The sequence below is a fragment of the Nicotiana sylvestris genome, chromosome 12, assembly GCF_000393655.2.
Source record: "Nicotiana sylvestris chromosome 12, ASM39365v2, whole genome shotgun sequence".
NCBI lineage: Eukaryota > Viridiplantae > Streptophyta > Magnoliopsida > Solanales > Solanaceae > Nicotiana > Nicotiana sylvestris.
In genome coordinates this window covers 121,406,550-121,418,843 of record NC_091068.1, presented here as the reverse complement: position 1 = coordinate 121,418,843, position 12,294 = coordinate 121,406,550, and the positions used below count along the sequence as shown (strand labels likewise).

Sequence of the window (12,294 nt, the reverse complement as noted above, 5' to 3'; positions counted from 1 at the left end):
CATAATATAAATATAATACAAGACATGTGAATGTGAAGTGATATAGAAGCCAAAATGCCCTAAAGTACGTGAACATAGAGCCAAAAAATATGTATGACGTAAAGCTAAAAGGAAGTTTTAACTATAAATGTTTAAAGTTCAGATTTTGTTTGTTCTCTAGATAATTCATGTATCTAAGCTGTAACACGTAAAAATATCATTCTTTTAGATTCGAATTAAGCCTTCGTAATTCGGAATTTTTTTTGAATTTAGGGTTTATTCATTTTTTATTTGAGGTAAATTCGAAATTGTTCGAATTATCGAAACCCTGGCTATATTTCCAAGATTGGATTTCATATTCGAATAAACCGTAAAAATAGCACGGTATAGCCAGTTTTCGGACTGGTCATTCAAAAATAGCCAACGTTTACCAAGTCAATAAAAAATAGCTACTATTTTGCTGCAACAGAGACCGGTCCAGCATAATATACTGGAGTTCGGTGCACCTGTGCATGAACTTCAATATATTATGCTGGACCGGTATACTTTGTTGGCTCCACTATAATATACTGGAGACTGGAGCACCGGTGCTCCAAACTCCAGTATATTATGTTTGACCGGTATACTTGCTGGAACTCCAGTATATTATGCTGGAGTTCTAGTGTACTTATGCTGGAATACTTATCCTGGAACTCCAGTATAATATGATGGAGTTCAAGTATACTTATGCTGGAACGCCAGCATAATATACTGGCGTATTTTTCGGGTTTTGAACAGTGTTTTCGCTCAGATTTATCTTTACATAAAAAGTGGCTAAATTTCGATTACTTTTGAAACTAAGCTATTTTTGAACGACCAGTTGTAAATCTGGCTATTTTTTAATTTCACCCGAATAAACCTTGTAATCGTAAGAAAGTGGGCTTTTTAGTTATGGGCCTAGCAAAATCGCAAATCCCAAGTTTGTCTATGAAGAGCGGATCTAATTGTATTAGTCTATAATTGATTTCTTCTGTGTAATACTAATCGAAATAAGATTTTCCTTTTCTTAAAACAGAAGGGAAAAAAAATCCCCTTCTTTCTTACCGAGAATTTTTGAAAAATACTAATTTATATTTTCATTTTTATGCAGCATTTGAGTTGATGAACTAAACCAGATAGTTATATGAGTGAAAGAAAACGGCTTCTAATTCTCTATCCTTTTTTTTCTTTTGCTGCGTAAAATTCCACATAAATAAAATAAAAGATGATAATAATAATAATAATAATAATAATAATAATAATAATAATAATAATAATAATTGTTGTTACCATAGAAAGAGAGAAATTAAAGAACCAGAAAACGACTCTCATTTAATTTTTTTAATCTTTGAGGAATAAAGAAAAATCCAAATGACTTTGGGCAACAATGGCAACTTATAAGGAAGTCTTCGGTTATCAAACTTCTGGTCATCTTTTGTCTTCATTTAATTTTTTTTCTTTGATTGCTGTATCTTTGACTTCTTTTTTACTACATATCTAAACAAGTTGCTTTATTATAATTCAGTTACTTCAAAACATTAATACCTCATCATTTCTTGGATCCCGCTGTAAGTTTTTGCAATTTAAACTTGTGGGGCTTGCATGAGTTGGTTCCCTTCAGAAACTCACAAATAAATAGTGTAGAGTTGGTTCTATGTTGAACCAAAAAAGACCACTAATCTTTTTGCATTTCCTAGATTTCTGTATTTTCACATTTCATTTACTCCATTAATTAGTTCTTGGGGTTTGCATTTGCTCAGTGACAGTGAAAGCTCCTCCATCAAAACTTCAAAATATGTGCATTCTTCATCTGGATATTTATTTAGCTCGATAATCATTTCCCTATTTAGGTATTTATGCAACGGTAAAGTTGTCTTCATATGGAACTGTCACTAATGCTTGCATTAGAATAGTTGTCTGCATCACACCCTTTGAGTGTGACCCTTACTTGGGCCCTGCGTAAACGCGGAATGTTGTGTACCGGGCTACCCTTGCCCTTTTTTTAGGTTTCCCATTTAATTGTAATATTATGGAATTAAGCTTTTATTTTTGCTATAGATGCGTATATCAATTGCATTTAATTTTAATTTTCTAATTAATCTAGACTTTTTCCTTTTTTTCATGGTTTCTTGGATGCTTCAAACAAACAACAGATCCAAATGGTGAGTCAGAAACTTTCTTTTGTGCTATAGTTTTTTCCCTAATACTAGCCATAATGAAATTTCATTTACTTATTACCTTTTCCTCTGTCTCAATAGGCCCAATGTATTACAATGGAGTCTACCATCTATTCTACCAATACAACCCAAAAGGAGCAGTATGGGGCAACATTGTTTGGGCCCATTCAGTCTCAACAGATTTGATTAATTGGATACCACTTGAGCCTGCTATTTACCCTTCCAAAATATTTGACAAGTTTGGAACATGGTCAGGTTCAGCTACAATTTTGCCAGGCAACAAGCCCATTATCCTCTACACTGGAATTATAGATGCTAACAGGACACAAGTCCAAAACTACGCGATCCCGGCTAACTTGTCCGATCCATATCTCCGTAAATGGATCAAGCCCGATAACAATCCGTTAATCGTTGCTGACATGAGCATCAACAAGACTCAATTTCGCGACCCAACGACAGCTTGGATGGGCCGAGATGGTCATTGGAGAATCTTGGTTGGGAGTGTGAAGAATCATAGAGGAAAGGTAATATTGTATAGAAGTAAGGACTTCATGAAATGGACTAAAGCCAAACATCCACTTCATACAGCTACCAATACTGGAAATTGGGAATGTCCTGATTTTTTCCCAGTGTCACTAAAGCATACAAATGGTTTGGACACCTCATATCGTGGCGAATACACTAAGCATGTTCTTAAGGTTAGCCTTGATGTTACGAGGTTTGAGTACTACACAGTCGGTACCTATGACACTAGAAAAGATAGGTACATTCCGGATAACACTTCTGTTGATGGTTGGAAGGGATTGAGACTTGACTATGGTAATTATTATGCGTCCAAGTCATTCTTTGACCCTAGCAAGAACCGGAGAATTATGTTGGGTTGGGCTAATGAATCAGATACTGTTGATGACGATGTCAGGAAAGGATGGGCCGGAGTCCACCCTATCCCGCGTAAACTATGGCTTGATCCAAGTGGAAAGCAATTGGTTCAATGGCCTGTTGAAGAATTAGAAACTCTAAGAAAGAAAAAGGTCCAACTAAGTAATCACAAGTTGTACAAGGGAGAAATGATTGAAGTCAAAGGAATCACAGTTGCACAGGTTTGGACTTCATCTTTTTCATTTTTTTTTATACTTATAGACAAGAAAGACAACTTAAGTCTGACTTAGAGCATTCATGAAAATTGCAGGCTGATGTTGAAGTGACTTTCTCGTTCGCAAGTTTGGACAAGGCAGAACCATTTGATCCTAGTTGGGCTGATCTTTACGCGCAAGATGTATGCGCCATTAAGGGTTCAACAGTCCAAGGTGGACTCGGGCCATTTGGACTCATAACTTTGGCTTCTAAAAACTTGGAAGAATACACACTTGTTTTCTTCAGAGTTTTTAAAGCTCAAGATAAATATAAGGTTCTTATGTGCTCTGATGCATCAAGGTTTGTTCTTTACATTCTTAACACCCTGAATCCACACAAAAAAATCTACTTCATTAACAAATAAGAACATCTTTTTGTTTTCTTGTTCTCACACCTTTTCTGAGCTGAAAGTCTATTGAAGACAGTCTTTCTACCTTCACTAGGTAGGGTTAAGGTTTGCCTACACACTACCCTCCTTAAACTCTACATGTGGGAATATAATGAGTTTGTTGTTGTTATTCATTGTAGTCCCACCAGGGCCGGCTCTAATGCACAAGCCACTAAGGCAAGTGCTTTAGGCCCCCAATTTTTGAGGGCCTCATATTTCAATAATAGTTACTAATTGAAGGACTTTTTCTAGCCGATATACATAGATTATACATTGATTATACAATTATACATATATTAATATATGAATCATGTGTGTGTGTGTGTATATATATATATATCTGCCGGCTATTTTTAGTTTAAGGTATTAGGTGAGCGACTATTTGGGTTAAATCTTTTTTTTTTTCTTTAAAAAAAATATTGAATTAAGATAGAAATTATAAATAAATAAAAAGGCCTCATATTTTTATTTGGCTTTAGGCCACAAAATAAGTTGAGCCACCCCTGAGTCCCACTATAAACTAAGTTGCAACTTTTAATATAATTCTCTATAAACTAAGTTGCAACTTTTAATATAATTCTCTGTTAACACTTGTTTTTACATCTCTAGCAATTGGCTAAATGGCTATTTAACTTCAATTGATTGATTTGTTTGTTAAATTATATTTGTTGGTGTCACCAGGTCAACCCTTAAGAATGAAACAACTATGTACAAACCATCATTTGGTGGATATGTGGATGTGGATTTAGCAGACAAGAAGTTGTCTCTAAGGAGTTTGGTAAGCTCTCTTTCTTTCTTCAAAAGAATCTTGAATTCTCTCTTATTCTTTGTTAATTTTACATGGTTATATATTTTATGTGTATTGACAATTTAGTTATTTTTGCAGATTGATAACTCAGTAGTGGAAAGTTTTGGTGCCGGAGGAAAAACATGTATTACATCAAGAGTTTATCCAACATTAGCAATATTTGATAAGGCACATTTATTTGCCTTCAACAATGGCACAGAAGCAATCACAATTGAAACTCTAAATGCCTGGAGTATGGCCGATGCTAAGCTGCACTAAAACGTTGGGAGAACAGAACCAAAGGAAAAAAGAATATAGTTATGATTTTACATTTATGTTCTGTCTCAAAGACAACCTATAGATTTTTAACTTGGAGTTATTCATGAATGATGCAAATTTTTTTTAATATTAACATCGTGCCAAAGTCTGTTATTTTTCTAAATCCGATCCCAAATATATTGATCAAATGCACAGTGTCTTGAAAGTGAGGTGTTGTTCACGGGTTCAATTCCCTGTCTAAATACTTGGCCATTTCATTTGCCAAAACTAAACGGAAATTCCTGACTACGGTACTGAGGGCAATCTTGTACATCAAGAAAGATTAACTACAAGCGATCCACGTAACAACCTTATACTGGGTGGGTATTCATGGTAAACTCTAAAGCTTATTGAAGATAAGCTTTTACTTGAGTTAGGGGTAAGGACAATAATACAACAATTAATTCAACAATCCTCTTTGGTTACTTGCGAGCCTAAGAATGTTTCTTGTTGAATTTCAACAAACAGAACAAAACTAGTTCAACACTTTGGTTTCCAAGCTTGGTAACTTTAACAAGCTTTTAATATCTTTTTGCAACAACAACAATAACAAACCCTGTGATTTTTCACAAGTGGGGTCCAAAGAGAGTAAGATGTATGCAGTCTTACTCCTACCCTGGAGGCTGTTTCAATATCTTTTTGCATCTACTTTAATCTGATGTTGAAGAATCTTTTTCACTTATGTTATGTTTTAAAAAGAAAAGACCTCTCCTCTTGTTTCAGCAATGATTGAATCCCTGTTTGTCCCAAGTATTTCAAAACCTTGTGGTTATTGTCAACACATTGTTATAACGCCAACATAACATTGGAAGCCATAACGATAATAAAACAGTACATCACCACGATTCTCTGATAAATTAAATGTGGTAGCTTTGCCTACTTAAGAAGGCAGAATACAACTATACTGATTCTTTCAACTTAAGCAATTCTTATTTCTTATGCTAGCTCTTGTCCATTGTTCTGGCTAACCTCAAGTATTTTTGGTAATGCTGGAAAGCTAAACAAAGATATATTAGGGAGAGAAGAAATTTAAGCAGCAAAATATACTTTGAAGAACACCTGCGAATGGCTAGGTCTATTGTTTGGATTGCAGAGGCTTCTGTCAATGTCCATCACACTATCATCGACAAATAAGGTTGTTTCTTCGAGATATGCATATCCAACTGTAATAAAAACTAATGCAATGGGGTTATAGTTCTGCCCGACATCTATTGTTGACACTGGTTTCATGTTTTTTTTTTAAATCAGAAGTTAGGCCTATACCAATATAAACTACGTATGTATTTTGTTAAAAGAATAAATATCCATAGCTGTAAACCACAGTTTTTGAAACAACTATTACCATTGTTACATCGTACATCACCATAACTATAAATGAGCTACTGACTTCTTTGCTGTAACGCATCTAAAACTATTAAGCTACTTTCACAGCCAATGTTATTTGTCCTACTCATTTGGCAAGTCTTCATATTTGCCCTCAGTTCATAAAGAAAAGTTACTCGGTTTGATCAGTTAAACTGAAAGCTAATAGTTCAAACAGCCATCAAAGTCCAGAGGACATTGATTTAAATATAGTGGTATTAGATTATTCCCACTCAGTTTCAGTACTTTTTACGTCTTAGTACTAACTCATCCACTTGTTTTGGATTGCTGTTGCTATAATGTTGTTAGAGATGTGTCTCTATAAAACACAATATTAATAAGGAAGCAGCAACAAAAATTCACTCATGAACTAGCAAAACAAAGACAACTTACTAATCCAACTCAACGAAATACTTGCTACCTCAAAAGCTTGCAAAACTCAAACTGATCACAAGTCAAAATGACCTTGTACTGAGTCTACAAAATGTTTAAATCTAAGATGTAAAAAGACAATCAAAGATGCAACCCTTAACCAAAATATTCTGCCATGCAGCAAGTACGTTGCAGAGAAGAATTCACAGCCTCCTTCCCCTTCTACCACCCTTTCTGCGAGTGCTGTCTGTGGGAATAGGAGTAACATCCTCTGACAAAATAAAGTAAAACATACTTTCAGCAGGGTTTCAAATTGATGATGCTAAACCAAAGATTATAAATGATTAGAGCAGGTTATCAATACAATAGAATTCCGAAGCAATTAGACCAGGCAGATGATACTGAACTACTCAACAATTACAGAAGTTATTTACCTATGCGTCCAATTTTCATTCCAGATCGAGCAAGGGCTCGAAGAGCGGACTGGGCACCAGGACCAGGAGTCTTAGTTTTGTTCCCTCCTGTAGCCCGAAGCTTAATGTGAAGAGCATTAATTCCAAGCTCCTGTTAATTAACAAAAGTGAGTTGCAAATCAGCTTGACTTTCAAGCTATTAATACACAAGAAAAACCCTGATCAATGAAACTACAGCACCAGATTATTTATCAACCTCAAGGAACATCAAAAGGCAGCAAGAAATGACATTAAAACCTTCATGCGCAATTAAATGTGAAATATTTTTTAATCAAACAATTAGACTTTCACTCAACTTCCAGATTCAACTTGGAATTACTTCGGTTATTCAGACAACTGATTCATGCTTGGGCATGGTCAACACACAACAGTATTAATAAAAAGGAGTAAAGGTAGAAGAATCTTCAAATAGGCGTCAGACAATGTTACATGGTTTGACAGATGTTACATGAATCAAGCCAAGTACAACCTTCTAATCAGCAAATACTACATTTTTTTTATCAGCAAGAGATGTTTAAAGAAAAGATAAAACATAAAGGAACAGAGTACAGGTAAGCTAAGCATCTTTGGACAAAGGTACTGAACATTCATTATTAGATTAAATAGAACCCGTCAAAAACCTGAAAGCTTGGACACACTATGCCGACAAGTAAACACAGATTTGATCAAGTAAACAATCTTACAAAGCCTAAGCTAAAGCTTAAACTCTTTAACAGTAAACTGACACCTCCTGAAACAACTTCAATCTGTTGTAATCCTCACAAAGTAATTGGATTCAAAACATGGTTCTTTTTATATCTTCTAGTGGCAAGAGATGTTTAAAGAAAAGATAAAACATAAAGGAACAGAGTACAGGTAAGCTAAGCATCTTTGGACAAAGGTACTGAACATTCATTATTAGATTAAATAGAACCCGTCAAAAACCTGAAAGCTTGGACACACTATGCCGACAAGTAAACACAGATTTGATCAAGTACACAATCTTACAAAGCCTAAGCTAAAGCTTAAACTCTTTAACAGTAAACTGACACCTCCTGAAACAACTTCAATCTGTTGTAATCCTCACAAAGTAATTGGATTCAAAACATGGTTCTTTTTATATCTTCTAGTGGCTTAAAAAGAGGCACATATTGCTTGAATTAATATATCATAAAAATGATGAAGGAGATAAACTGTGAAACCAAGCTGATCAATATTATCTTACCTTGCATCGTTGAGAAACATCTTGTGCTGCAAGCATAGCAGCATAAGGAGAAGATTCATCTCTGTCAGCCTTCACCTTCATACCACCTGTAAAGTAGAACAAGTCTTAAGTGAAAAAGACAGATACCCCAAACTGGTTTCCCAATTAAGGAAGATAAATAATACCAAATAACCTTATAAGATGTGATACAATGAGTTTACCAATTTTATTCAGAAAGTTAAAAAAAGTCACGCATTTTATACATTAAACTCAAAATAGGTTTTAGTTATGTTAACACTTACACTTTATGTCCTATGCTATACTAGGAGTTGTTTAGCCTTTTAGAGATTTATATGTCAATAGAAAATATAACAAATCATTTTGTATAATATTGGCATGAGATGATGCCACGTGAGAAGGAGGGAGGGGGACCTTAGCGTAACTGGTAAAGTTGTTGGCATGTGACCAAGAGGTCACGGGTTCGAGCCGTGTAAACAGTCTCTTGAAGAAATGCAGGGTAAGGTTGCGTACAATAGACCCTTTCGGTCCGGCCCTTCCCCACACACTGTGCATAGCCAAAAGGCCCACATAGCAGGAGCTTAGTGTACCGGGCTGCCCTTTTTTTGGCATGAGATGAGTTTAAACGGAGAAACATGGTCAATGAGGATGCATGTAGCTGACTCAACTTATTTAGGACTGAGACGTAGCAGCTGTTGTAGACTTGTAGTACAAAGTCCTACATTTTCTACATGAAATTTTAAAAATACGAACCATAACGATGGGGTTGTTAAATTCTTTGATGGCTAGTGAATTAAGTTTTTCATTAACCCACTAGTGATGAAACCCAGAACAAAAGATACTACACAAATGCAAGTACTCCCACATTACAGAGTACATACCAGTAATGCGGACCATTGTTTCCCGTCCAGACAAATCAGTCACATGCTGCAATTAACATACAAGCTCAAATTCAATCCTTTAGCTTCTTTTACAAACCACAACAAGTACCATGGAAGAAAAAAAATCAAGAACTTACAATGAAAGTGTCGTTGAAAGAGGCGAAAATGTGGGCAACACCAAAGACCAATTCACCCTCCCTGGTAGCTGGTCCTAAGGTAACAGTCTCTTCCTTGGGCTCCCTGGTCCTTCTCTTAGACTATAAATCCAATACAATCCATCAACGTAAACTTGACTGAATTACTTTAAAAAGGGGAAAAATAATAAAACAGCCTCAAATCTATAAAATGTTTAAGAACCATCCATTATCAAACTTAAAACCATCAGCATATGTTTACTTTGCTAAAAAATTATTACATTTTCGGATACAAATCTAACTGAATAATTATAACATTTCCAGTACATTTGCATAAGTACTAACAAATTATCCATATTAATTAACATCGTACGAATTTAATTCGGTGAGTTACACAGTAATTAAATAGAAATTAAGAGTATACCATGGCTTCGGTTGAATTGCTGATGAGACGGCTGAGCTGCTACTGAAGCTTGAAAAACCCTAGCTGTGGAGGTGGTGCGAGTAGACGAGGAAAGAGTGTTTATACATCTGCCTTTGTTTATATAGCTAGGGTTTTGATGAAGTTTGATAATATCATAAAGGTCCCTCTTCTTTATTTTGGATTGTAAATGCCCTTAATTCTTTTGATGGAATGCTGGATGGACCCCATCTTGTTAATTACTCTTATGTCACAGTTGGTAAAAATATTCTTTTTGTCCTATTTTATTTTGATGTTTTATAAACTAATACACATATTTCGGCTTCTGCCAGCTCAGATGCCATGGAAGCACACACCTAAGCCTATTCACGTGTTTGTTGTTGATTGTTTTTAAATTTCAGTTGGCGGGAAAGTTAGTTAAGCACTAATTTTCAGCTTATGCATTTCTTTTTCATCTTCATAGATAAATAGGACACTAGTAATAGAGAAACACATGTTTTAAATGATAATTGAATTCTGATCTCCTTCTTTCTCTATTCTCAACTCTTCTCCTTCCTTCCTTTTTCTCATCCTCTTCTTCGTAATTACTGTTACACTGCTTCTCGATACCAGAATTTGGTATCAATTAGTATCAGAGCTCGTAAACGATGGGACCACGCAAAGTTGTCGATGTTGTGACGGAAAATCAATCCATGAATTTGCAGGAGCAATATGAAGATCTAGCAGCTCAACAGCTAGATCTACGGGAAGAAATGAATCAGAAACAGCAGAAATTGAGAGAAGGACAAACATCACTCGGAGCTGCTATAGATGGTAAGTACCCTCAAAAAATCATTCGATGGTTTTCAATTGAGTCAGCAATCGAAGGAAAATGCTTCTACTTCGACTGCTATGGATAAGGGGCCACAATTTGGACAAGGCATCCTTGGCTCAAATCCTTATGGTCCTCCTATAAATCGAGGTCATAATCTGATTTTTCCTCATTTTAACAGAGAAAATTTGAAAAGCTGGCTGTATAGAATTGAATAGTACTATTCTGTTGATAACACTCCTCTTAATCAAAGAGTGAGTTTAGTTGCAATGATTTTGGATGATGAGCCATTAGAATGGCATCAGTCTTACATGAAGTGTCGTGACTCAGTTGAGCTGCCTAAGTGGGATGAATACTTGGCTGTTTTGGTGGAGATTTTTAGTAAGGTATTCTCTGATCCAATATTAGAATTAAAGCAGTTGAGACAGACTGGGTAAGTTACGGAATTCCAATTTGCTTTTGCTCGACTCTTATCTCAGTGTGATTTATCTGTAAGTCAAGCTATCTCTTGTTTCATAGGTGGACTTAAGGATGAGTTAGTTCACCCTGTGAATATGCATGAGCCTCAGACCTTATCTAAAACATATAGATTAGCTAGATTAGCAGAAGCAACATTGGCTGCTAATGCTAGGGCACAAAGGTCCAACTCTGGAGGTCATTCCTCTTTTGCTATAAAGAGGCCTAGTTACGACTCTACATAGTCCAAACTACCCCTTAACAATGTTGCTTCAGTACCTAAATTAGCCTTACCTACTCCTAGGAACAGAAGAACCATCTCCCATGTTGCAATGCAGGCTAAGAGAACACAAGGATTATGTTACTTTTGCGATAACAAGTACACTCCTGGGCATAAGTGCACACTTCCTAAGCAATTATTTTTGTTGGACTTTGAGTATGGAGATAAGGAAAGTTCATAAGAAACAGTACCAAAGACAAATGGTGACGCTACTAATGAAGAGTGGTCTGCTACTGAAGGAGATCCTCCTATGATCTCTTTGTGTGCACTGAGCGGTATACAAGGAGCACAAACTATTCATGTGACTGGTTATAGCAATAAGAGGCCATTGCAAAAAAAAAATTGGATGGAGGAAGTACTTACAATTTCATAGATTGTGAGTCCGCTAAAAGGTTAGGTTGTCAAGTTGCTCCTACTAAGGTTGGCTATGTCAGGCTTGGTAACAACTCTATGGAGGCCACTTCTGGGGTGGTGAGAGACTTCCAATGGATGTTGCAAGGCACAACCTACACTTCTGATCTCATTGTTTTTCCAGTAGACAAATATGATCTGATTTTGAGAGCATTATGGATGAAAACATTGGGGCCAGTTACACTGGATTATACAACCTTAACTATTTCATTCACTTATCAGGGCAAATTTCATCTACTTAAAGGAGTATCTGAGGAGTGTAAGTTTTCAAGCACCAAGGATGTTAAATAAATTAATGGAGATGTTGTCCAACTCTACATGTTATAAGTATTATTTACTAAGCCTGCTTTACAGTCAACCAATCAGTTTAATGCATTGCACCTTCCTCGGGAGTTCCAAACTCTTGTTGTCACTAAAGAACTCCTATCTCAGTACCATCAGGTGTTTGCAGAACCCACCACCTTACCTCCTCAAAGAGGTGCTTTCGATCACAACATTCAATTGCAACCTGGTGTGAGTACATAATTTTTGCCCGACCAAAATACTCCTACAAGATCAAAATAGATTTTTCTAGTTTATGTTAATTTTTATAGAATTGTTAGGAATTTCTTGGTAATTGTTGGTTGCATTTAGTTCATATTATTTAAAATCATGAAAAATACAAAAATATATCATACATTGTATTTTTAGG

The 12,294-nt window shown here is 35.7% G+C and overlaps 2 protein-coding genes across 2 annotated transcripts; one reads left to right on the top strand and one right to left on the bottom strand.

Moving 5' to 3' along the window:
- The first annotated feature begins 1,284 nt into the window (after positions 1–1,284).
- On the top strand, positions 1,285–4,895 carry LOC104249284 (beta-fructofuranosidase, insoluble isoenzyme 1-like). The gene is made up of 5 exons (XM_009805677.2): positions 1,285–2,159; positions 2,256–3,274; positions 3,364–3,608; positions 4,378–4,474; positions 4,583–4,895. Exons 2-5 carry the CDS (start codon positions 2,261–2,263, stop codon positions 4,760–4,762), a joined length of 1,536 nt encoding a protein of 511 aa, XP_009803979.2. The 5' UTR covers positions 1,285–2,159; positions 2,256–2,260; the 3' UTR covers positions 4,763–4,895.
- A 1,602-nt stretch (positions 4,896–6,497) lies between these two features.
- LOC104249285 (small ribosomal subunit protein uS11y) lies at positions 6,498–9,767 on the bottom strand. The gene is made up of 6 exons (XM_009805678.2): positions 9,649–9,767; positions 9,228–9,347; positions 9,091–9,136; positions 8,213–8,298; positions 6,970–7,099; positions 6,498–6,806 (listed from the first exon to the last, which is right to left on the bottom strand). Exons 1-6 carry the CDS (start codon positions 9,649–9,651, stop codon positions 6,739–6,741), a joined length of 453 nt encoding a protein of 150 aa, XP_009803980.1. The 5' UTR covers positions 9,652–9,767; the 3' UTR covers positions 6,498–6,738.
- Positions 9,768–12,294: the final 2,527 nt, after the last annotated feature.

Coding starts and splice junctions, on each gene's coding strand:
- LOC104249284 (XM_009805677.2), top strand. CDS start 2,261: ATGTATTACAATGGAGTCTACCATCTATTCTACCAATACAACCCAAAA. Junction 3,275..3,363: donor AAGGAATCACAGTTGCACAG/GTTTGGACTTCA, acceptor TGAAAATTGCAG/GCTGATGTTGAAGTGACTTT. Junction 4,475..4,582: donor AGTTGTCTCTAAGGAGTTTG/GTAAGCTCTCTT, acceptor TTATTTTTGCAG/ATTGATAACTCAGTAGTGGA.
- LOC104249285 (XM_009805678.2), bottom strand. Junction 9,137..9,227: donor CTTTCAACGACACTTTCATT/GTAAGTTCTTGA, acceptor TGTTAATTGCAG/CATGTGACTGATTTGTCTGG. Junction 6,807..6,969: donor AATGAAAATTGGACGCATAG/GTAAATAACTTC, acceptor TTATTTTGTCAG/AGGATGTTACTCCTATTCCC.